Below are 23,805 nucleotides of genomic sequence, written 5' to 3' on the forward strand. Positions count from 1 at the left end.
TGCGACACTTGGACATAGCTTCCTTTGTGTTAGGTGAAGCCAGCCACACCGAGGTCCATTTCTATCCAAAAGTAGATTTAGTTAACCCTAATCAAATCCATTTTATCTATATTATATATATAAATACATAAATGCACACAAATACACAGTGTTAACTTAAAACTGTTAAAAATTATATATATATATATATATATATATCCTCCCCGCACCTCCGCACCCATGTTTTTTTAAAGTGTCGCACCCGCACCCGCACCGCACCTATGTGACATAGGATTTTAGAAATCCTATATGCAACAAAATTTAACATCAAAGGGAAATAAGAAGAGCGACAATTTCCACAAATCCCACCATGATTTTATAAAAACAATAGTTTGGTCACTACAAGCAATCACCTCCCTATCCTCCAACTCAACATCCGCAAAATCTGAGTGCATCAACACATAGTACAAGTGATCAAAGCAAATGTCGGCAATAACCATACCAACGACCATGTACTAGCAAGACCGACTTTCTAAACTGACAACAAAAACCAGCTAAAATCACTAAAAGTGCACATGCCTCACCTCACAAATAGTTATTAAACTGTAAACAACACCATCAGCACATAACTCACACACATGGTTGTAAAACAGATAAAACAAAATCTCTTATCCAAAGAAAAATCACTCAAATAAAAAGGAGTGAAAACAAGAGAGATAAAAAAAGAACTTGTAATGAAAACAAATTAATGCCAATAGGAAGATAGGAAAGATGATTTTGAAAATAATATTCAAATCAAGGCAAGAACAATAAATTTCATAATATTCAAGAATATGGGATGCAATTCGCAAGGACCAACATGGTCACAAACAAATATTAGATTAACCATCACAAATAAAGATCAATTCGAGCATTCAATCACATCAAATCATATATGCCAAACAAATGCATGATACAATACACTTACAGAACCAAAGATCAAACGTCAATTAGAGCCAAATCGAGTGCCAACACGACACTCACAAACCGGCAATCTAAACTAACACGACAACAAGGTGCGCACAACTCACCCTAATAAACAAGGATATGTAATTCCACAACAAATGAGGTGCACACAACTCACCTCAAACAAGCCACAAAGAGATGAGTGATGGAGCAACAAATAACGAATGTGATGGACTAAACCAAGGCAAGAAACCAAAAAAAGAAAAACCTCAAAAAAATTATTTCAAATCGAGGTAAACCAAAGGGTCCAGACTCCAAACAAATTTGGGAAACTAGTTCCAGATTAAGACAAAAGCCTGAAAGAGATCTTTTGGAGAAATCCAAGTATGCATGAGATAAGAAGCATACATCCATGTAATGCAATCACATGCATCATCATAAACACATTAGAATAATATATGAAGAAAAAATTCAATTACAATACTTTAAGAACCTATAAGAGCTCTTTCATGACATAAAATCTTGCATTCATGCACATTTTCACAAGAGAATGCTCACAAAAGAATGATAATGATTAAATCTCACAATATGATTTGCATATAACATGCATACATGAAAGGGCCATGATTGGCAAACCAAAAAAGAATATATCCATAGATTCTCATAGAACTCCCAAGAATATGATGTCAAAAAGGAGAAATTCAAGACATCAAACACCTTGAATCAATCCCAAATAGGCTCATAGAGCACAAGGCAATATACATACACCATAATCCTCATGTTCATGAAAGAACGATAATTATTCATGCACATGTATTCTAAATTCAAGACTCATAAATGCTTAAAGGACGCATGACATGAAGAGGATGCGTGCATCATGCATTTCAAGTTCCAATAATTATGATTAAAAACTTTTGAAGGAAGAGATAAACCTCACAAGAGATTAATCATATAAAGCTATCGTATAGGAGCTATACATCAAAGGCTAGTAACTATATATAGAATCATAAAATTTCCAACAGAACAAATCATGCATTGAGACAAAGACACATGCTTTGCAAGAAAAGAGACCACAAATCTTTCACATTTTGATCATAAATGTAAAGAAATGACAAATATAATGTACTAAATATCAAACAAAATAAAAGATTCAGGAGGATAACATGCAAGAGTACATATGCAGATGCACCTAACAAAGGCCAATAAGAGACATGAATATTTCCAAGAAGTACAAAACTCTTAAACAGCCACATACTAGCCTTTAGGATAGTCTAACTGCTAGTTTGACAGGCCAACAGCTAGTTGGACTAGCTTACAATAATAAATACAAAAAAGCAAAAAAAAAAAACAGAAAAAGAGAGTAAAAAAAGCACCCTAATCTTTCCCATAAGTATACAATAACTATACTGACCCTAACTAAATAGGTATACTTAGTGTATACCTTGACTAAGAGCAAAATACAAACAATTACTCTGCATTTAGTATACCTAGAACACAAAACAAAAAGAAATCAATAAATATAATACACGATACCCATAAGTATACAAGAGTATACTTAGGTATAAACACGACAAGTACATATTTTCTAACAGATTGTACATGAGCTTGGGTCTTGACATGGCAACATTTGGACGGTTGGATCCCTTTCAAGCTATGATAAGAACTGGGCTGAGCTAGTGGTGGTTCAGGCCTTCCCCTGGCCTGTCACTGTCTGCTGGGCTTGACATGACAATACAACATAATCTGCATCCCCGTTTCATCTCACCCATGCTGATGATGTTCTTGGTATTACTGCCATCTTCTTTCTCTGAGAGTGGTTTTAATGGTATGTACTGGTGAGCGATTCTATGACTTTTTAAGTGTCAGCTTTTCAAATAAAAGTTTTAATTCTAATTAATATGCTCAATGGTGGCAGCTAAATTGCCTTTCTTTTAACTTCTGGTACAGTTTGTTCATGAGCCAGCTCTTTGTGCCTTTTTTTTTTGAGGAAATGCTCCTTGTCCCTTTCTGAAAAGAGCAGAATCTCTTTTGTGCAGATGATTGTGGAGGGTTGTGCTGCAGATCAAATTCATGTTACAGAGCTCATACTACAAGATGTAAGCTTCTGCTAAACCTTATAAAAGTTCATAAATATGTTTTGTGAGAATGTACACAGGACCTGTTTGACATGTGTCTATTCCTGCATGGAGATGGATCATTACTTTATCCTTATCATTTAAAATTTTCAATATCATTATCCAATAGTTCTTGAGTGTATTGTATTCCTACTAAGTTTATGCAGCTAACAAAACATAATTTCTCCTTTGTCTCATAATTTTTGAATCTGGATGTGGATCAGTTGGATGAGTTTTTGCTTGGCCATATTATTTGGCTTGAATATCATGCTTTTGCCATTAGGATGACATGTAGCTTCTTACGTTGTTTTAGCTATGTTATGATTTTGTCTCACACACAATATGAATAACAAATTATTTGCATTCTCAAGTTTCAGTGTAATTAAATTGGGAATTTTGAATACGAAAATTTGGCTAGAATTTATCCATATCCATGAACATTTGAATGAAAGTTTTAAGCTTACAAATTTCCATACTGTTGCATATGGTATGGGTTCTTCCAGCTGATGACTAGGTCTTGCCTCTGCTGACTTGGAACCATAGTGACAAAAATTATTCCCGGAAATTTCTTGGTAGATTTAAATTTTTTTTGCTTGCCGCATACGCACTCTGTTCAAAATTTTTAATGTTACTTTTCTTTATGGCCTTGGGAACACACACACACACACAAGGCTTGCTGCTGAAGAAAGGTTGCCAGGTAGGCACCCTCTAAAGTTTTTTTATGGGATGAAGAGATTTGAATTAGGGCAAATGTACAAAATTTCCCTTGTATAAAATTTATTTTCATTTAATATCACAACAATACCATGATAATATTTTGACATATTAGAAAATACCAAGATTTTGAGAATCTCATGAGAATATCAGGATTTATATATATATATATATTATATTCTTAATTTATCGCAAAAATATTGCAAGATTTTCAAATTCTCATGTGACTATGTTTGGAACTATGGTGAGTTTTGGCTAGCTGTCTTTGCAATGTCTTGCTTTTAATCCTTCCTCAAATTATGGTTGAGTTGCAAAATGAGCTTGTTTGGGGATATTTCAGTAAGTTGACCAACCTTGGTGTATCATTTCGCTATTTTATTTTAATTTACTCAATCTGACAAAAAATGATTGTCTATGTTACCGCAACATGATGTTTGTGCCGCCGTACCTGTATTGACATGGGTACAGGTACCAGGCGCAGTGCGGGTACGGTTGGTACCCAAAAAAAACAAACAAAAAAAAATCGCCCCCTAAACACTTGACTCTCTCTCTCTCTCATGGTTGCCAAACTAGGAAGCGGAAGCAACAACGATACTGAAAGCAGAAGCGATAAGCGTGAAGTGAGGCATTTTAAAATTTATAGGAAGCAGAAAGCGAAGTATCAATTTGAAAGTGAAATGTGCATAAAAAATGAAGCAATATAGTAACTGAATAGGAATCAAACAAGAAACAAATAAAAACTAAAATAAAATTGTTCTTATATTTCATGAATTTTCTCTAAAAGAGTTAAATTTTTATTAAAATCTAACAATGATGGTTACCAATTTAAAGAAAGTATCATGAGAAGTGAGTGAAAATGTGAAATAAATACATTAAAAACATGAAAAGAAATGCGCGAAAAGCATATAGGAAGAATAGACCATCCATGTGGGAAGCATATAAGAAGCGTGGGGGAATCAAGATTCCCATGAAGTTTTGGAAGCGAGTTTTCGGAAAGTGCACATCCCACCTACCTAAGAAGCTTCCAGTAACTCTGGTCTTGCTCCCCCCCTCTCTCTCTCTCTCTCGAGGGAGAATCAAGAGAGAGAGAGGGAGACAAAGAGGGGGAAGATGAGAGAGGGTAATAGAGAGAGAGAGACAGAGGAGGGGAAGACGAGAGAGAGGGCGACAAAGAGGGGGGAGATGAGAGCCAGAGAGGGGAGGGGAAGTGTGAGACCAGAGAGAAGGGGGACATACCTCCTCCTCCTTCCTGCAACAAACACAAACAGAGAGAGAGAGAGAGAGAGAGAGAGAGAGAGAGAGAGAGAGAGAGAGAGAGAGAGAGAGAGAGAGAGAGAGAGAGCAAAATTCCCGCTTTTATAAGGGGGCTTCGTTGACCAGGTTCTGACAGGACCAAACCTGGTCAATGAAGTTAAAAAAATTATGTGAATGGATGGTAATATGGATCCATACATAATCCAGACCCAAACTCTCTTTTTCTATTTTTTTATTATGTATTTATGTGATATATATATGGCCGTGTCCCAGTACCCGCACCCAGGTGACATAAATATCTGGGTTTAAACATCGAAAAGAGGGTTTATAGTTGCAGATTTTCTCCAGAATTGTTGAAATCTAGTTGCACACAAGATATCATGTGTGTTAGTTTGTGAAAAGGTGAAAATGGTTAAGATGCTGATAGAAAGGCGGCACAACATTTGTTTCAGTTGAGAAGCATTAATAAAAATAGGGCATGTTACGAAAATGTGTAGTCAGCTGTCAGCATGTGTTCTGGGTGAGATTTTGTTTCATACAGTTTCTGTTAGACAAATATCTTAAATGATTTGAGGATCCAACATCATTGACTGCCATAACTGATAATTGGTGGGAAACAATGAATCTATTAATGGATCTTTGGATCACTTTTAATTTAAACTGCTAGCTTGCTGTTTTGATGGCTGCATATTAGGTCTAAGCTCAAATTCTGGATCTCTTCTTTCTTCATTGGATGCCTTTTTTTTTATTAATGCCCCATGGTTTATCTAATGGGGTGCCACATGATGCAACATACTTGTAATTTTTCAGTTTCCTTGTTCATTTATATTACCCATACGTGATGCCCCACTGGGGACAGGTTTCTGATATTAATAAAAGTTTCATGGCATTGACGCCTCAGCATAAAGAGACTTGGGGGTCATGATTGGTGTTCTTCATCGTCTTCAACATCAAACATGGGATTTTCATTGGGCCGATATCACCATTTTTTGTAGAAGTTATATCTGTACTCAATCACCTCCATGGTTTTCTAGAACTTGAAGATTCACTTCCAAAACTGTATGAAAAATATATTGGTTGACTACAAACTGATTTTTCTTGGGAAGATGCTGTATCCATTAGAAACAGTCAACCGATTGACTAAGTGCGGTACAGTTTCCATGGTCATGTACTAGCAGAATATGAGTGATGAGTGTGTCGCTCATTTTGTTTGAAAGGTTCAGGTAGAGTTGAAACTATTTTTTATAGTATCTGGCAATTTTATTTGATTAATTTTTGCATGATTTATATCAATACAATGGCAAGTGCCTTAGTTACAAGTGTATCGATTTGTAGTTTCTTCTTTTCTCCCTTTTTCAAAAGCATCTGATCACTTCTAACTTTTCTTTGTCATTTTTGTAGAAGGATTTTTTCCGCAAGCTGATGGATCTGTTTAGGATATGTGAAGATCTTGATAATATTGAAGAGCTCCATTTGATATTCAAATTGGTTAAGGGGATAAGTTAGTAATCACATAATTTATTTGTCTGCATTCTTCTTCGGCCTTTGTCAAATTAGCTGACAAAAGTAACTTAACTGTTTTTTACAGTTTTACTCAACAGCCTCCCAATCTTTGAGAGAATGTTCAGTGATGAATTTATCATGGACATCATTGGTGCTCTTGAATGTAGGTTCTTTCTGCAAATTTTAAATTTTTATTGCTTTTTTTTGGTTTTTACTTTGGATACTTGTTTTTGTGGCAAGAAGAATCATAGAACTTTTAATGTTCTTAGCCCTTCTGTGTCTTTTGAATGTCTTTCTGATTTGATCTACAAAAATTCATACCAGTTTTTGGCTCTTTTCCATGACCTTGCTTTCAACATGGGTTACAATTTTGTAGCCATTGCTGCTTTTAAATTCTTTTTAGGTGTTATGATGGTGTGATGAGAAGTTACAGTTTAATGCCCCTCTTTGGTGAGGAAGTGGGTTTTGTGTCAGACTCTTGAAAATAATTTGTCAAAAAATCATATATAGAAAGTTAGTTGCATGCGGGCATTGAACTGGGTAGTTTGCAAGTTATACAATTAAGTTCATTAACAGCTGGGTTTGGTTCATTAAGATAGAGAATATGTTATCTTCAGATACATATCACATTTATCAGTGCCTCAAGTTTCTGCCTTTGCTTCAGCTAAAAAAGAAACAAAATCCTTGAGCTTGGCTCTTGGAGCTCAGTTCGAACTCAAGCTGAGCTCTGCTGCTCAAGCCCATCGTTGATCAACTGAATCAAACTTGAATAGCTTGAGTTTGAGCTTGGTTTTAACTCTTGTGCAGCTCTTATATGGTTAACATTAATGGCACCAGGGAACTATGGGTATGTTGACCAATTTTGATTTTACCTATTTGGGGTCATTTTGGGCTTGTTGATTCTTTTTTATCTTCCTGTTTTCCTTTTACCCTTTATCGTTGGTATTACTGTTGCGTTCTTGGCCCTTTTCTGATAGCTTGGTATCTGATTGCCTCATTCAACGACATTTTATTGTTTATGGATCAATATCTTTTATCACATTGTGTGGTTTGTTTTCCTGAATCTGTGAACTGAATTCCTTTTTACTGGCATACAGATGACCCAGAGGTTCTTAAGAGACAACAACATCGTATTTTTCTGAAAGAGCATGTGGTATTCAAGGAGGTAATTTATATGTATATGTTTGCTTGCGGTTTGATGTTCTTATCTGGTCATGGTACATGTACAATTAAGTTTCAATTCTTATCTCCACAATATACCAAACACTCTTGGTTTGTCATTCACAATAGGGTATCCCTATAAAATCTCCCTCAGTATTATCCAAGATACATCAGACTTACAGGATTGGTTACATCAAGGTAAATGCACTTTCCTATTAAGCAAACATTTGTGAAATTTTTTGGGGTGCTTTGTTTGACATCTCCAGATTCTTTATGTAAATTTCAGGATGTCATTTTACCAAGGGTGTTGGATGAGGCGGTGGTGGCTAATCTCAATTCAATGATTCATTCCAATAATACTGTGGTGAGTTCATGGAGTGTTGAGCCAAGATAATGACTTGCAAAATGGTTTCGTTGTCTGACATGTTTTATGTTCTCTAGGTTGTATCTTTGTTGAAGGATGATAGCAAATTTATACAAGAACTGTTTTTCAGATTGACATTTCCAGATACAACTGCAGATTCAAAGAAGAACTTGGTAAGTTTGATCTGTTTTTTATTCATAGTTGCCTCAATTTAAGTTAGTTGTGCTACTGTTGAGAAAATCTTTTATGCTTTTAACAGTGTTTCCTTCCATAAAACCCACTGTATTTTGTGTTGCTAGCAAAACATGCGGAAGCTATAATGCTGTTATAAAATTCTTTTCAAAACATTTCAGAAAGTTCCTGTAAAACCGCCCATCCCTTTTTTTATTTCATAATTTGGTAACATCTCCACTATCATGGGTCTTCAACTGGTTTCAGCTTGATTTAATCCAAGAGGTCATATTTATGAACCATATGCTTCAGCAGTCTTCATCTGTATACTTGCAAAGTGGTACCTATATAAATGGCTTTACCTGTCCTTTCTCTGTAATGACTAGCTGTTTTTTCTCCCCCCATAAAAATCTCCTTCCAGGTGTCATTCTTGTATGAATTCTGTAGTTTGGGAAAAAGCTTGCAGCTGGTTCAACAGGTGCGGCTATTTAGGTAAGGGATTGAGGGGTTATTTGTTGTCTCTTCTTATAATTTAAGTCAGAACTATAGTGGACTGATGGTTATATATTTGATTGTGCTGATACGATTGTTTTCTTCATTGTTAACAATGCACTGTTCAAACACATTCTTTGCTTGTCTGTCATATATATGCTTGTTCTTCTGGCTGCATTTTATTCTATTAAAGCAAATTTGACCCATATGCTTTGCCGTTTTTTTCCATTTCTTGAATCTTTTTGAATTTAAAATGTTTTAGTCCCATTTTAGTATGTCACTGAACTTCTTCCATTTCATGTATTGCTAACTATGGCTTCCAAATATATGAAATTTAAGCTGAAGGGTTGCAGATTGAGGAGAATATATTATCATTTTTTAATGATATTGTCCAAGACTTTCTTATGCTGTTTCACCATGTTTTCATGGGATATGGAGGTGATTTAGTCTCTTGCAGGGATCTTGTAAATGAAGGCGTGTTTGACATCATTGCTGGCATTTTGCAAAGTCAAGATAAGGCACTTGTTTTGACTGGGTAATATTCATGTGTTATGTCTCATCATTAAGACTCTTAAGCTAATCTCAGTCTCTATTTTGTATTTCGTGTCAAGTTCTTCATGTAACTAAGTTATGTAATCTGAATATTTGTTGTATATGCAGGACAGACATTCTTCTCATAATTCTGAACCATGACCCAAATCTTCTTAGGTCATATATCACTCAACAGGAAGGAAACATCTTCCTTGGACTCTTAGTATGTGTAGTTTTATTTTTTATTTTTAGTTATTGTTTTCTTTTCCATGAAAATGTGTAGTTGGATGGTTTTTCTTGTCTCACTGACTTGATATTTTATGCTTGTCTTAATAATGCTGGACTGACATGCGAATTGCGTTGCAGGTCAGAGGTATGACTACAGACTTTGGGGAGGACATGCATTGCCAATTTCTTGAAATATTTCGCATATTGTTGGATCAATACTCTGTTGCTGCATCACAGGTGGAATTCTGATGCCCCTGATCCTTTTCAAGTGACTAGATGTTGGACATGATCCTGTTTCAGATTAGATTACATGTTGAATGTTCTTTTGATTTATCCTTTTTCAGTTACTAGATATATTTGACTATTGTCAGACGTTCAAATAATTTACCATTCTTTTGTGATTATTGCAAGTTTATCATGATTGTGTCTGTTATGTGGTCTCTAAGTTAAAGTATCACTGGGCTATGTCCAGTTAAGAATTTGACAAGGTTTCTGGGTGTCATTAGGGGTGCACATCAGGTCGGGTACCCGGCCTGATAACAGTCGGCTCGTGCCAGCATCTGAATACCCAGCCCGACCTGATAAGATATTTTGTCGGGCTCGGGCATTTTTCCAGCCCCAAGACAGGCTCTTATAGTCCCAATCAATGTTGTGAAAAGCGTTGAGGCGTAGCCAGGCGCTCCACCAAAATCTGAGGCGAGGCGTAAGCCTCGAGGCATAATTAAAAAAGACTATAAAAAATATCCAAAATTATAAATAAATAAAAATTGCTTTATTGATAAAGCAACCAACAAGTAATAAAAAAATCTCAAATAAATACTGAAAAATATGAGATTATCATATAAAAGTAACATTAATCCAGTTATGATTAATTATTTTGGTTGATTGGATGACATGTATTCATTTTTGGTGCTACTTAAACCAGGCTTTGTAATGCTTGCCACCCAATCAATGTTGTGAAAAGCGTTGAGGCATAGCGAGGCGCTCCACCAAAATCTGAGGCGAGGCGTAAGCCTCGAGGCATAATTAAAAAAGACTAAAAAAATATCCAAAATTATAAATAAATAAAAATTGCTTTATTGATAAAGCAACTATCAAGAAATAAAAAAATCTCAAATAAATACTGAAAAATATGAGATTATCATATAAAAGTAACATTGATTAATTATTTTGGTTGATTGGATGACATGTATTCGATTTTGGTGCTACTTAAATCAGGCTTTGTAATGCTTGCCAAGTTGTACATGCGTTTAATCTTGTGGTTTTTGGTGTTTGACGCAGAGCACCATTAATGGATTCAACATATCTTTTGATTTTTTTTTTCTTTCTCAACCGAATGTAGAAGTTGTGCACGACTTGCCAAATCAATTCAATGACCGACAACTTTTAAATTTTTTTCTGTCAAAGAGAAAAACCATTAGGAATTGATTTAGGATGATGACTCGCTAGTGATTTATAGTCAAAGAAGAAACAGAAAATACAAACTGAGAACAAGAATGGGGAAAAAGTGAAACTTACCCAAAATGTACAAACTACGTGTTTCAAATGAACAAACTCGTCTCCTCCTTTCTCTCCGGCAACAAACCCTAATACACCCAAACAAATTTTTGGCCCTCGAACTCGTCTCCTCCTAACTCGTCTCCTTGGTTCTCCGTTTTTTCATAAAATAACAGGGCCCTCAACTGCGTGTTTCTCAGAAAATATAACATTAGGGTCGGGGGCACTGTTATTAAAACTTAATTTTTGGTCAAGTGAGGGTTTTGACCAGAGTTGCCAGTCGAGGAAGCGATACGGGAAGCGGGAAGCGAGGCACTTCTAAAATTTTAGGAAGCGAGAAGCGCGAGACGACTTAGGAGCGAACAAGGAAGCGTCTTAGAAGCGACCTAGGAAGCGTCTCGAAAGCTACTTAGGGAGCGAACCAGAAGCGACCTAAGAAGCGAAGAAGGAAGCGACATAGGATTCGAGTGAGAAGCGAAAGGGAAACGAATAAGAATCGAAAGGGAAGCGAAAACGTAATTATATATTTTTATTTTATCAAAAAATAAGATTTATGTCATCATTGACAAAATAAAACATGTATATAGACAATTAATAATATAAGTTGTAATTATCTAACAAATGTATCATGTTGCAACGGTCAAGCATTTAAAAAATCATACATCAAGAGAAGATCATAATTCACATTCTTATTGCAACCATTTAACAAATGCATGCAAATACTAAATAATACATTAAGAAAACAAATAAATTTGATTAAAAAACGTATCTTTTTCAATGAAAGAATTAAATGACTTGTTATTTGATGTTGTAAATCTTGTCATCTCTGCAAAATAGAAAATGAGAAATCAATAAACTCAAAGATTACATAGAGATATGGTTAAAATTTTAAGCTATAAATTTCTAAATTGTAAATTATAAGCTACAGAGTTCTAAACTCTAAACTTAAAATTAACATAATCCAATACTTCACTTCATCATGCAAGATTCAAAATAAAAGTATACCAAAAAAAGATTACTAGACCATGACAAAAAAGTAACATAAAAGTTTTTAAGTTGGACTACTCCAACTACATCATAAAAAAAAAATTAATAATTCAAGAGTTCGTTAATCTGTCATCTTTCTCTTCCCCTTCAAGTCAGCAATAGATCGCGAACTTTTTGCATCATCACGTGCTTCTTGTCCTTCACGACCATGTCTTCTGCTCCTTCTTTCATTTCCTATAATGAATACGTTAAAAAATTAAAATGTTTAAAAACTATAATTTAAAATATAAAAAACACAATATCAATATACCTTGCCTAGGTCTCCGGCTAAAGAAACGATTAATCCGACCATGAGGAACTGATGGTCGTTCTTGTATATCTGCAGTTCTAATAGCTCTGTTGGATTGATTTGTATCCTCTTCAACTTCATTTGTACATATGATTATTGGAGGTAATAGAGCTCTTGGTTGTGCATCTTTATGTTTGGATTTGGAAATAGTGTTTGATTGCTGTGCACTATCATCCAAATCTCTCCAACGCATGTCCTCTAATCTCAACGTATTTTTTTCTACAATAGGAAGTTCTGGATTGATATCTCATTTTCGACTAGGTCTTTCTTTGTAGCGATTGTTGCACCTTTTTATAACAAGAATATAAAATATGAATGATAATAAATAATCAATGATAGAAAAAGAGAAAAAAATACCAAAACAAAAGTACAACATGATTTAATCATACCTGTCAATCAATCGAAAATTGGAATGAATATACACCAAGGTATCAACACGATCTTCATTGAGCCTATTTCTTTTAACATTGTGAATGTAATTATAGGTGCTCCACACTCTTTATGCAGAAGATGTGCTAATAGGTTGAGATAAAACCTTAATGACTAATGCTCTCAACTCATGTGCATCACCACCATAAAAACGCTACCAATTAAGCACCGACATTGTAGGATTCATTGCATCTATTCTTGCTGCATTTCAGCTAAATCTTTCACTTCTTGATGCAAAAGCCACAAGTTGTGACCTATAAAGTGTAGATAACTCTTCATTTCCAGCAGATATCACTTCGAGCACGAGCATTGCACCATCTAAGATATCATTATCCTTTTATGCAAAAAAAATGTTTAGTAACTATAACAAGAAAATGCAAATGAAATAAAAAAATAATTAAATCATTAAACTTTAAACTTTATTAAAAAGATAGAATAAAATGTTTACCAGGAGAAACTCGTTTGACTCCTCCTGCTGCTGGGATCTTGAGATACTTTGACTCGTAATATTTTTGAGTAAGCATGTGGGCTAGACTGTGGAGAGGCACATTCATTCTATCCCATCTATTTGAGACAATCTTATGAATCTTTTCATACAAATCTGGTTGTCCTTTTAGATTGTCTTTGATTTCCCCCAACATGTTGTCCATGCCTTCATACACTTCACCAATTATAGGGCCTTCCTGATCACAAAATTTAATCATCTTATATATGAGTTTTGTAATCAATAATGCTAAACGTACAAAATCCCAATATTCTTCGTCAAGAACAGTTGTTTCTGTTGTAACAACCCCTTTTTTCATAGTTTCATCCGTGCATGACTGCTTCCACTCGCTTCATCTATCTGAAATTACTGTGAGCCTCAAGCTCTCCCTCACATCAAGCAAGCGCTTCAAAGTAGTATAATGTGAAGCAAACCTTGTTTTTGCAATCTTTATTAACTCTATTTTTCATTGCTTCTAAAGATTGTTAGTGCCTTTGAATGATTTGTAATATACTTTACAATTTCTTTACTCTGCAAACATGTTTCTCTCAACCAATGAAACTCATGTGCCAAATCCTTAAAGATCAAATTAAGTGTCTGCACAACACAAGGTGACAAAAAAATATACTTATACGTTTGTTTTAATTCTTCACATGCTAATTTGCAATTTGATGCATTGTTTGTAATCACTTGCACTATATTAGAAGGCCCCACAAGTCTAAATCCCGTCTTCAAAAACTCGACAATGTTTGCAGCTGACTGTTTCACATTAGAAAAATCGCTTGCATATAAGAACATCGAGTCAAAACAGTTTGAGCCAAATATATTTATCAAGTGTTTGTTTTTGATATTTGTCCAACCGTCTGAGACAATGAAAACTCTTAACTCCTCAAAGTTTTCTCGAAATTCATTTTACTCTCTGTGAACACACTCTTTCTCACTGTCAAGTAACGTTGTTCGCGCTTTTTCATATGATTGGGGTTTATATCCAGACACTTTACTAACTACAGATATCATCTCTTCCCAATATGGTGATCGAAGCACATTGAAAGATATGCCATTTGCACACAAAAATCTGATCGTTTTGTGATCTACGTCATCTTTTTCTACCTTTTTAAAGGTATCACGAATATCAACTGTTTTTCGGCTTCCACTAGATGATATAGTCATACTAATAGGCTTCTTCGGATTATCAATTCTTAATCTCCTCAACTTAAATGCACTTGATGAAACCTCCACTCAGCGAACTTGCCTCTTAATTTTTTTTTGCCAATTATGCATTTTTTGCAACTACAGGTCAAAAGACAATCCCAACACTTTGTCCCTTTGGAGATCCCATAAGATGTGCAAAAACTCGAGTACATGACCCATGATAAATATTTTTGCAGTGCCTGCACATAAAAACCTGGGTTCCACCTTGCTTTCCTTGCCCTTTCTTCTTTTGTTTCAATACATAACGCCATAACACTGTTGTTTTATGCATGCTAGGTGGTTCATCATCTTGGTCATCTTCAGAATAATAGTCATCCAAGTCATATTCTTCTTCATCTTTCTCATCAAAACAATTTTCATTTTTGTCCTCAAACTCATATGGACAATCAGAAGACCTCTTGCCCTTTCTTGCATTGTCCTTCCCAACACCACTAGACGATTCATGTTCCAAATTGTACAAAGAATCATCATCATCATCATAATTATCGTGATAATAGCTTGTGATGGTCATTAATGAAGCAAAGAACATGCAAATATACCTGCATCATAAAAGTATATGAATCAACCTAAAACACTTTAAAACTTTAAACAAGCATCATTCATAAAGATGAAAGATCTATCTATAATGTACTATTATGAAGCAGACAAAAATAAAAAAGAGAAAAAGAGAAAAAGAGAAAAAGAAAGGAAGTTCTTTTAAAAGATTGCATTTATGAAAAATTGTTAAACAAAGACAACATCACAATGAAGAAAGACAAAATTCAAATTGACACTGAATGGGAATTGGGTGAGGTAAATTTTATCTCAGACAAAAATATGCATTTCAGATTCTCAACTCTCAAGTCTCAATAGATTAAGACCATTAAAACGTATATGGTTGTCTTTATACCGAGACAAGTTCACAAGGACAAATGGATGACAATAAAAAAGAATGTAGATAACAAAAGAGCTCGATTATGCAGCACACCAAGTACCAATTCTTACTACCCATGGACAAGTTACCTTCAACATAAAACTTGTAGTAATTAATTTGAAGTCATTTTTTATTCTAAACACAGAAAGTGAAAACTCAAATGGCTCAACAAATACATTTTTGCTAATCTAGAAATCTAGACACACTAAAAAACAAGTAGTGGTCGTCATTTAGAGTGAACAACTCCTTGTAATAAGGAAGAATTCAACTTTTGAAATTTCAAGAGTCAAAAGAATTATGCTTCACCACATGGAATCAGCCTAAAACAAAAAACAAACTATTATTAACATTAAAGGATGCATAGTGAAGAACACAAATCAATGAAATCATTACTCTCATAATTTACCAATTACTAAAACAAAAAAATAAACATCATTTGGAATCTGGACCCAACCCAACCCACTATGTCTCTTAAATACCTAGTTTGGGTTGGATCCATAAGAATCCAACCCAAACCAAAAGCCTCCATCAAACCATCCTCTCACCTACTCGGTTTGGGTTGGACCCATAAGGATCCAACCCCAAACCACTCTAACCCCCATTTATAACCAATCTCAGTTGGTTGGATCCAAGTTCCAACCTATACCATAAGGCACCCACCACCATCTATAACCCCCACTCTTTGTGTTTTTTTACCCTCTCTCTTTGCTTTCTTCTTCTCCCTCTCTCACCCTCTTGGTTTATCCCCCTCGGCGCGCACGCCTCACACACCACCATCTCAACCTCTAGTGAGCCCCAACCCATCGTTGGTCATAGGCGGAGCTTGGGGGGGGGGGCAGAACTGGGCTGTAGCCCAGTCTTGCCTCTCGGTCCAGTTAAATTTTTTTTTAAAGCTTAGTCCTAGCCCAACTCCGATTCCATATGAAATAGATTTTTATCCATTTTTGTAGCCTAGCCCAGCCTTGATAGATTTTTATTAATAATTGTAGCCATTTTTTATTTTATCTAAAAAAAACGGACTATGACACCATTTTTTTGTTATACACCAATTGTAGCCGAAAACTCGAGAGAGAGAGAGAGAGAGAGAGAGAGAGAGAGAGAGAAGCGTGAAAAAACAAAACCCTAAGCCCCTTTCGATTTTATTTTTTCACGGGTTTTGTAAAATACCCATTTTATCCTCAATAAAAAACATATTCATGTGTATTTTTTTAAGGGCAAATTCGACCTTTCCACAATAGCATCCCCCTTTAAAGGGATACGCGTACCCCTTTAAAGAGGTACACGTCTCCCATTAAAGAGGTACGCGTCTCCCTTTATCGGGGTACGCATCCCCCTTTAATATCGGGGTACGCGTCCCCCTTTAAAGGGGGGGCGCGTACTTCTTTAATAGGAAGCACACCCCTCTTTAAAGGGATTCACGTTCCCCTTTAAAGGGTACGCGCTTCCCTTTAAAGTGGGACGCGCTTCCTCAATTGAATCTGCGCTTCCTCTCGCGTTTCGGAAGCGCATCTCGGGGAAGCGCGCTTCCCCTATTCTATAGGCGTTTCCGGTAAGTCTGGTTTTGATCCTCATTTGACCAAAAATCTGAGGCATATACGCCTCACCTTGAGGCGCACGTCTTGGGGCATTTGCGCTTTATGCCTGCGCCTCAAGGCACAAAGGCCCTCGCCTTGAGGCGAGGCACGCTTTTTGCGCCTTGAAGCGTGCTTTTAATAACACTGGTCCCAATTAAAATTAAAATATTTTTACTTTTTAGCCCATTACCTTTTAGGTAATATGATTGGGTTATGGATAATTAAATCCAAAGCCTGACCCATTAATTAAGGCAATCAATCATGAATGTGGAAAGGTAAAAGTTCTTATCTTTATAACCAATGAAGAGCTCCTCACCCTCCTCTCTTGGTTGATTTGTGATTATTCCCTGAGGTTTCATTCATGCTTGATGCATGAGAAAAGATTTTCATTCATGCTTGATGCATGAGAAAAGATTTTTTCTTTCTTTTTATGGAAGCATTCCCATTTAGTCCCCCCCCCCCCCCCCCCCCCTCCCCCCTCTCTGCTCAGTGCCGTCGTTAATGTTTCCTTTCTGGAAAAGGAACCTGACAAGGTCTTTTTGAAATATTATTTAAGGTGGATTAGTCCCATATTTACTAGAGAAGGGTAGCAAGCCTCATCCAAAACGTATAAATAGGGTATCCCACCTTTCTTTGCACATTAATCCATGGATTGGTTTATTCAGGCTGACCCGACCTGGTCCTAATTATTTCGGCGGGTCTTGGTCTATCGATTAAAACCTGAGCCCCATTAATTTCTGGCCTAGACCAATCTAATAATTACTGGGTCGGGCTTTCAGCAGGCCAAATGCTTATCGGGCTGATCAGATCTTAATGGGTTGCAAAGTGGGACTGCCCGGTCCGATATCCACCCCAAGGGGTCATATGCTATTTCCTTGACTCAATGTATGTTTGAAGTAGTTCTGTCATTGCTCTTGGATTATTCATATTTCTTGGTTGCAAATGTGTTCTCGTCCCTTATTAAAATGTTAGTATGTCAAAAAGTGGACCTTCGTGTATCTTGTCCTTGAACATGTATTCCATCTGCATCATGGGCAGTATCTGATTTGCGTGCATGATGTTCCTATGGTGGAGGTGGATTTCAAAAGTGCCTCTTTTGGCAAATATTCTTGTGTCCACAATCTGATAACAGATATTTTTTTTTAATGTTGCTGATTTTGCTTCGTTGTCCTTTCCTCGCATGGTTAACGTCTGTTTAAACAGCGAGAACCTATCCGGGTGAGAGGAGGAAGAGGGTCATGAAAAAGGTGCAGGATCCGACCCGATCCATGTCACCGTCCATGTATGTAAACCATGTATTTAGTTATCGGGTCTGGATATACCCGACCCGACCCATAGTGTAATGTAACATTAAATACATGTTTAGGTCACGATTTCTTTTACAGAAATCGTGACAGTCGCAGTCGATCTCTCTCCTTCTCTCCCTCTCTCTTTCTCTTCTCTTTCTCAATACAGGATCAAAAGGGAAAACTTACATGGTATCAGAGCGAAGATCCAGCTAAGGGTTGAAGTGGATTCCGAAGGTGCGGCAAATCAAGGTTTGAGGTCTATTCCTTCCTTCATTTCCTTCAGTTTTTTTTTCCACGATTTCAATCTCCACCTTCCTTTTTTTTCTACCACGATTCCTTTACTGTTTTCCATTTTTTCCCCAAATCTTCCTTTAGTGGATTCACATCTCACGTGAATCCCTAATCTGCCCATTTTTCAAATCTTCTCTTAGTGGATTCACATCTCACGTGAATCCCTAATCTGTTCACGCAGGATTCACGTCACGTGAATCCCTAATTTGTTCACACAGGATTCACGTGAACGCTGTTCATCAAAAGGTCGTGAATTTCACGTGAATCTACTTCACGTGCATATTCTTTCTTATTCAGATCTCTTTTCCTGCATAACCCCAGTTGACATATAATCTGGGATTCCAAAAAAAAAAATTTCTTTTTGCTGTCCAGCCTGCTGTGCGATAGTTCATTTCTTTGCTCTCTTTTGACTTTTCTCGTATCATTTGAGTTACGAGTGGTGAAAACACAGTTTTTCTTCTGACAGTTCTGACAGCTTCTGGTCGTCCATCTTTGAGTTACTCAGCGCAAAAAAAAAGGCGATCAGCAAACTTCTCTGACTGCAGACTGAGCACTCTGTGAATACTCCAAAAAAAGGGGTTTCCTTTCTTGTTACAACTCCTTTTTCATGGATCTTCATTCCTCTTCATCCAATCTTTCCTCAAGTTTTCTCACTCAACTCGTTTCTGAAAAGTTAACTACCTCAAACTTCTTGATTTGGAAGAGACAAATCATTCCTTTTATAAGGAGTCAAGGTCTCTTAGGTCACCTTGATGGAACCACTCCCGTCCCACTCGAATTTGTTACGAGAAAAGAAAAAGACGACAAAGGAGTAAGTTCAATTGTGTATGTCAAGAATGTTGAGTACCTCAACTGGGAAAGGAAAGACCAATCAGTGGTTGCATACATAACTTCCACCTTGTCCCAAGAGGTCCTTGTTGCCATTCCCGACAATTGTACTGCTCTACAACTTTGGGAAAAATTGGTTCAAACATATTCACAAGTTTCGCAGGCGAGAATGGTTTTTCTCAAGAGGAAATTCCAGATGTTGAGAAAAGATTTCATGACCATCATGGAATATCTGAACAAGATGAAGACTATCACAGACCAACTTGCAGTTATAGGATGCGCGGTGAGTGACAACGATATGGTACAACAGACTCTGAGTGGATTGGGATCCGACTACAACATGATCGTCACTTCCCTATTGTGTCTTCCTGCCCTTCCTACCTTTGATGAGTTGCGAGCAAAATTAATTCAGTATGAGATGACTCTGAAAGGGTTCTTTGAGGAATCTCACGTTCACACAAATTCTCAAGAAGTTTTTTGCCACAGGGGTAACTTATGGTAGAGGACGCGGACGAGGAGGACAATGGCAAAGTGGACACAGAGGGCGTGGTTTGCTTCCCATTCCAAATATGTTAGCTCATGCGCACGGGTCAAGATCCATTCCTACCTGCTTCCTTTGTAACAAAAATGGACATATCAAGGCGAATTGTTGGCATAATCCAGAGAATAAAGGAAAGGGTCCACAGACAGAAAACAAAAGGAAGTTCTCAAGCAGTGTAGAGATTAAAGATCTGCTGATATCTGCCTTGTCAGAGTTGAAATTGAAGCAGAGCGATGAAGGCACCTGGTTTGTCGACTCAGGGGCAGTGACTCATGTAACAGGTGATGCAGGTAAGATTTCTAATCCCATTCCTTATTTTGGAAAAAGTAAGATTGTCACTGGAGATGGATCCCACCATCCTGTTTCTCATGTTGGAAAAACTGTCATTCCCATGTCAAATTCCACTCTTACTCTTTCTGACGTTCTTCATGCTCCTGACATTAAGAAAAATATTGTCTCTGTTTTCAAACTTATTGATGATAATAATGCTTCAGTTGAATTCACTCCCATCTCTGTGCAGGTCAAGGACCTTCGCACGAGGGAAACATTCGCCGAAGGAAAGAGACGAGGCAATATGTATGTCTTTGAAGAAGCTCCTTGTCATGATGTCCGCCCTGTCCACCTGAATTCAGAGTCTTCATTAGAGTCGTGTTCATCCTCTTCTGCTAATGTTTTTAGTATTTCTGAATGTAATAAGCCATTCTTATGGCATAGTCAATTAGGACATTGTGGGGGTCATTTCATTGAGAAACTTGTATCTAATAATCTCATTCCAAAAGAAAGTCTAAATAGGGATGAGAACAATCACAAATGTTCCAGTTGTCTTTCCTGCAAGAGTCATGTATTGCCTTTTCATTCCATTAATAAGAGAGCTTCAAAACCTTTTGAGATAATCTGTTCTGATGTTTGGGGACCCGCCCCAGTTGCCTCTGGATCTGAGAGCAAATACTATCTAATCTTTGTTGATAGCTATACTCGATACACTTGGATATATTTCATAAAAAATAAGTCGGAAATCTTCTCTTTGTTTCAAAAATTTCTTTCCTTTGTCAAAAATCAATTTTCTGAGTCCATTCAATTTTTCCAATGTGATGGAGGTGGGGAATTCTCATCCCGTGATTTTATCTCTTTTCTTCAAAGTAACGGAATAGGAAGAAGGGTGTCTTGTCCTCACACCCCACAACAAAATGGAATTGCTGAACGAAAACACAGGCATATTGTTGAAAGTGCCATGAGTATGCTTCATGACAGTAATCTTCCCATCAACTTATGGACAAAAGCTTTCCATTCTGCCGTGCATGTGATAAACAGACTGCCTATGGTTATTCTGGAAAATAAGTCTCCTTATCAGTGTCTTTTTGGAACTTATCCTAGTTATTATGATTTGCGTGTTTTTGGATGTGTTTGCTATGTGCATATCGATCAGTCCCTGAGAAACAAGTTTCAAGACAAAGCCCAAAAGTGCAGATTTGTGGGATATGCAGATGACTACAAAGGATATAGGTGTTATGATCTCACCAACAAACGTATCGGAACCTCAAGAAATGTTGTCTTTGATGAACAAAATTTTGATCACGGAGCTGACACAACAAATATGTCACCTGAAATTTACTATCCTTGGCTAAGCTCAGAACTTTTTGCTGGCTCCAATGAAACATGTTCCTCAGATTGCGTGCAACAAGAAGAAGAGGTCTTTGAGGACACTGGGACGTCGGGGTCACATAATGTCGAGGAAGTACCGGCCAGATACAAAGGCATTGTCTATTCCAGACAGAAACCGACAACATCAAGCCTTTTAGATCATGTCTCAGTCGCCAATCCTACTCCTTCTAATACCCTCGCAGTCAGAAAATCAAATCGCATACGACATCCTATTGACAGGTGGGTTAGTTATAACAACTTCTCCTTGGATTTTCAACTGTTTTTAACATCCATCAATAAGGATGAAGAGCCCATGTATTATCAGGCAGCATCTTCTATGAAATGGGTAGAAGCCATGAATGATGAAATGCAAGCCTTGCATGAATGTGGAACATGAGAAGTTGTTTCCAGACCACCTGACAAAAATGTTGTCGGATGCAAATGGGTCTACAAAATCAAGTACAAGCCAGATGGAACCATTGAACGATATAAAGCAAGGCTTGTAGCAAAAGGATTCACTCAAGAAGCAGGGCAAGACTATGATGAGACCTTTAGTCCGGTTGTAAGAATGAGAACGATTCGAATTATCATTTCCTTGGCTGTTGAACATGGATGGAAGTTGAGTCAGCTTGATGTAAAAAATGCATTCTTACATGGGGATTTGAAGGAGGAGGTATACATGGAACAACCCCCTGGATATCAAGAACAAAATTGTAAAACCCATGTATGCAGGTTAAAAAGAGCCATCTACGGCCTGAAGCAAGCATCTCGCTCTGGGTTTGATAGTTTCTCATTAGAGATTCAGAAACATGGATTTTCACGTTCCATGATGGACCACTCATTATTTATTTTTAAAAGCCAATCTGTGACTACTCTATTATTAATTTATGTCGATGATATTATCATCACAGGAAACTCTGCGGACCACATCCAAAAAATAAAAGACTTATTAGGTCAAAGGTTCAAAATGAAAGACCTTGGAGTTCTACGCTATTTCCTTGGTGTAGAAGTTGACAACCAGGCTCATGGATTGACACTCACTCAACACAAGTACACCGTAGATGTTCTCAGCAAGGCAGGCATGAAAGACTGCAAACCTCTAGGAACTCCGAGTGTACTTCATCAAAAACTTAGCGCTCATGATGGAGATCTGTGTGATGACCCCACCAGGTATCGCAACATAATAGGAATGTTACAATACCTCACATTCACTAGACCTGATATTGTCTATTCAGTCAATCAAGTGTTTCAATTTATGCATGCGCCACGTACTGGACATATGGAAGCGGTCAAGAGGATCATTAGATATCTGAAAGGGACTATTGGGGATGGATTGATATATTTACCACAGTCCCATGGCCAAAACAAGCACGAAATTACTGTATATTGTGATGCAGACTGGGCAGGAGATCCCGACGAAAGAAGATCTACATCAGGATATTGTGTCTTCATTAGAAGAAATTTGGTCTCTTGGAGCAGCAGAAAACAAAAAGCTATAGCTAGATCCAGCACTGAGACTGAATATAGATCCATGGCTGATGCCACTGCCGAAGTCACATGGATCAGGCATCTTCTAACTGAAGTAGGAGAAAAGATCTCCCACACTACCTTGCTCTGTGACAATCAAAGTGCTATCAATATGTCATTCAATCCAGTACATCACAGTCGTGCCAAGCACATTGAGATCGACCAACACTTTGTGAGACAGAAGGTTGAAGAAAAAGAGATTGAACCTGAGTTTGTCAGTACTGAAAGACAGGTTGCAGACATATTTACCAAAGGGTTAACCAAGGATCGCTTTTGGATGCTTAAAAGCAAGTTGTTCATGGTCCAAAACCATGATCAACTTGAGGGAGGGTGAAAAAGGTGCAGGATCCGACCCGATCCATGTCACCGTCCATGTATGTAAACCATGTATTTAGTTATCGGGTCTGGATATACCAGACCCGACCCATAGTGTAATGTAACATTAAATACATGTTTAGGTCACGATTTCTTTTACAGAAATCGTGACAGCCGCAGTCGATCTCTCTCCTTCTCTCCCTCTCTCTTTCTCTTCTCTTTCTCAATACAGGATCAAAAGGGAAAACTTACAGGTCAGTGGGAAGATGGGGGCAGTTGCTCTAACCGATTTGTGACTGTTAGCCTGACTTGGTATGTTGCTATGAGCAACAAAGGCTTGTGTAATAGACTGAATGAGTGATTTGGAATTGGTAAGGTTGTCATTCTATATATACAACACATATTCCTTATGTTAATACTCTTTATCATGTCATTATCATCAAGGTGCCTGCAACATTTATCCCAAGTTCTG

At 37.1% G+C, this 23,805-nt stretch overlaps 1 protein-coding gene across 1 annotated transcript in view; it reads left to right on the plus strand.

Annotated features, from left to right (window-relative positions):
• LOC149844128 (uncharacterized) overlaps window positions 1–23,805 on the plus strand; it is a 61,996-nt gene that overhangs the window by 19,822 nt on the left and 18,369 nt on the right. The window contains exons 8-18 of the mRNA XM_090000334.1: window positions 2,961–3,020; window positions 6,408–6,507; window positions 6,595–6,672; window positions 7,607–7,674; window positions 7,800–7,868; window positions 7,957–8,034; window positions 8,112–8,207; window positions 8,627–8,697; window positions 9,155–9,232; window positions 9,358–9,451; window positions 9,595–9,693. Of these exons, the coding sequence (XP_089856460.1) occupies window positions 2,961–3,020; window positions 6,408–6,507; window positions 6,595–6,672; window positions 7,607–7,674; window positions 7,800–7,868; window positions 7,957–8,034; window positions 8,112–8,207; window positions 8,627–8,697; window positions 9,155–9,232; window positions 9,358–9,451; window positions 9,595–9,693 (891 nt within the window). The remainder of the gene's footprint in view (window positions 1–2,960; window positions 3,021–6,407; window positions 6,508–6,594; window positions 6,673–7,606; window positions 7,675–7,799; window positions 7,869–7,956; window positions 8,035–8,111; window positions 8,208–8,626; window positions 8,698–9,154; window positions 9,233–9,357; window positions 9,452–9,594; window positions 9,694–23,805) is intronic.

This window comes from Nuphar pumila, chromosome 3 (assembly GCF_984573655.1).
Source record: "Nuphar pumila chromosome 3, dmNupPumi1.hap1.1, whole genome shotgun sequence".
Lineage (NCBI taxonomy): Eukaryota > Viridiplantae > Streptophyta > Magnoliopsida > Nymphaeales > Nymphaeaceae > Nuphar > Nuphar pumila.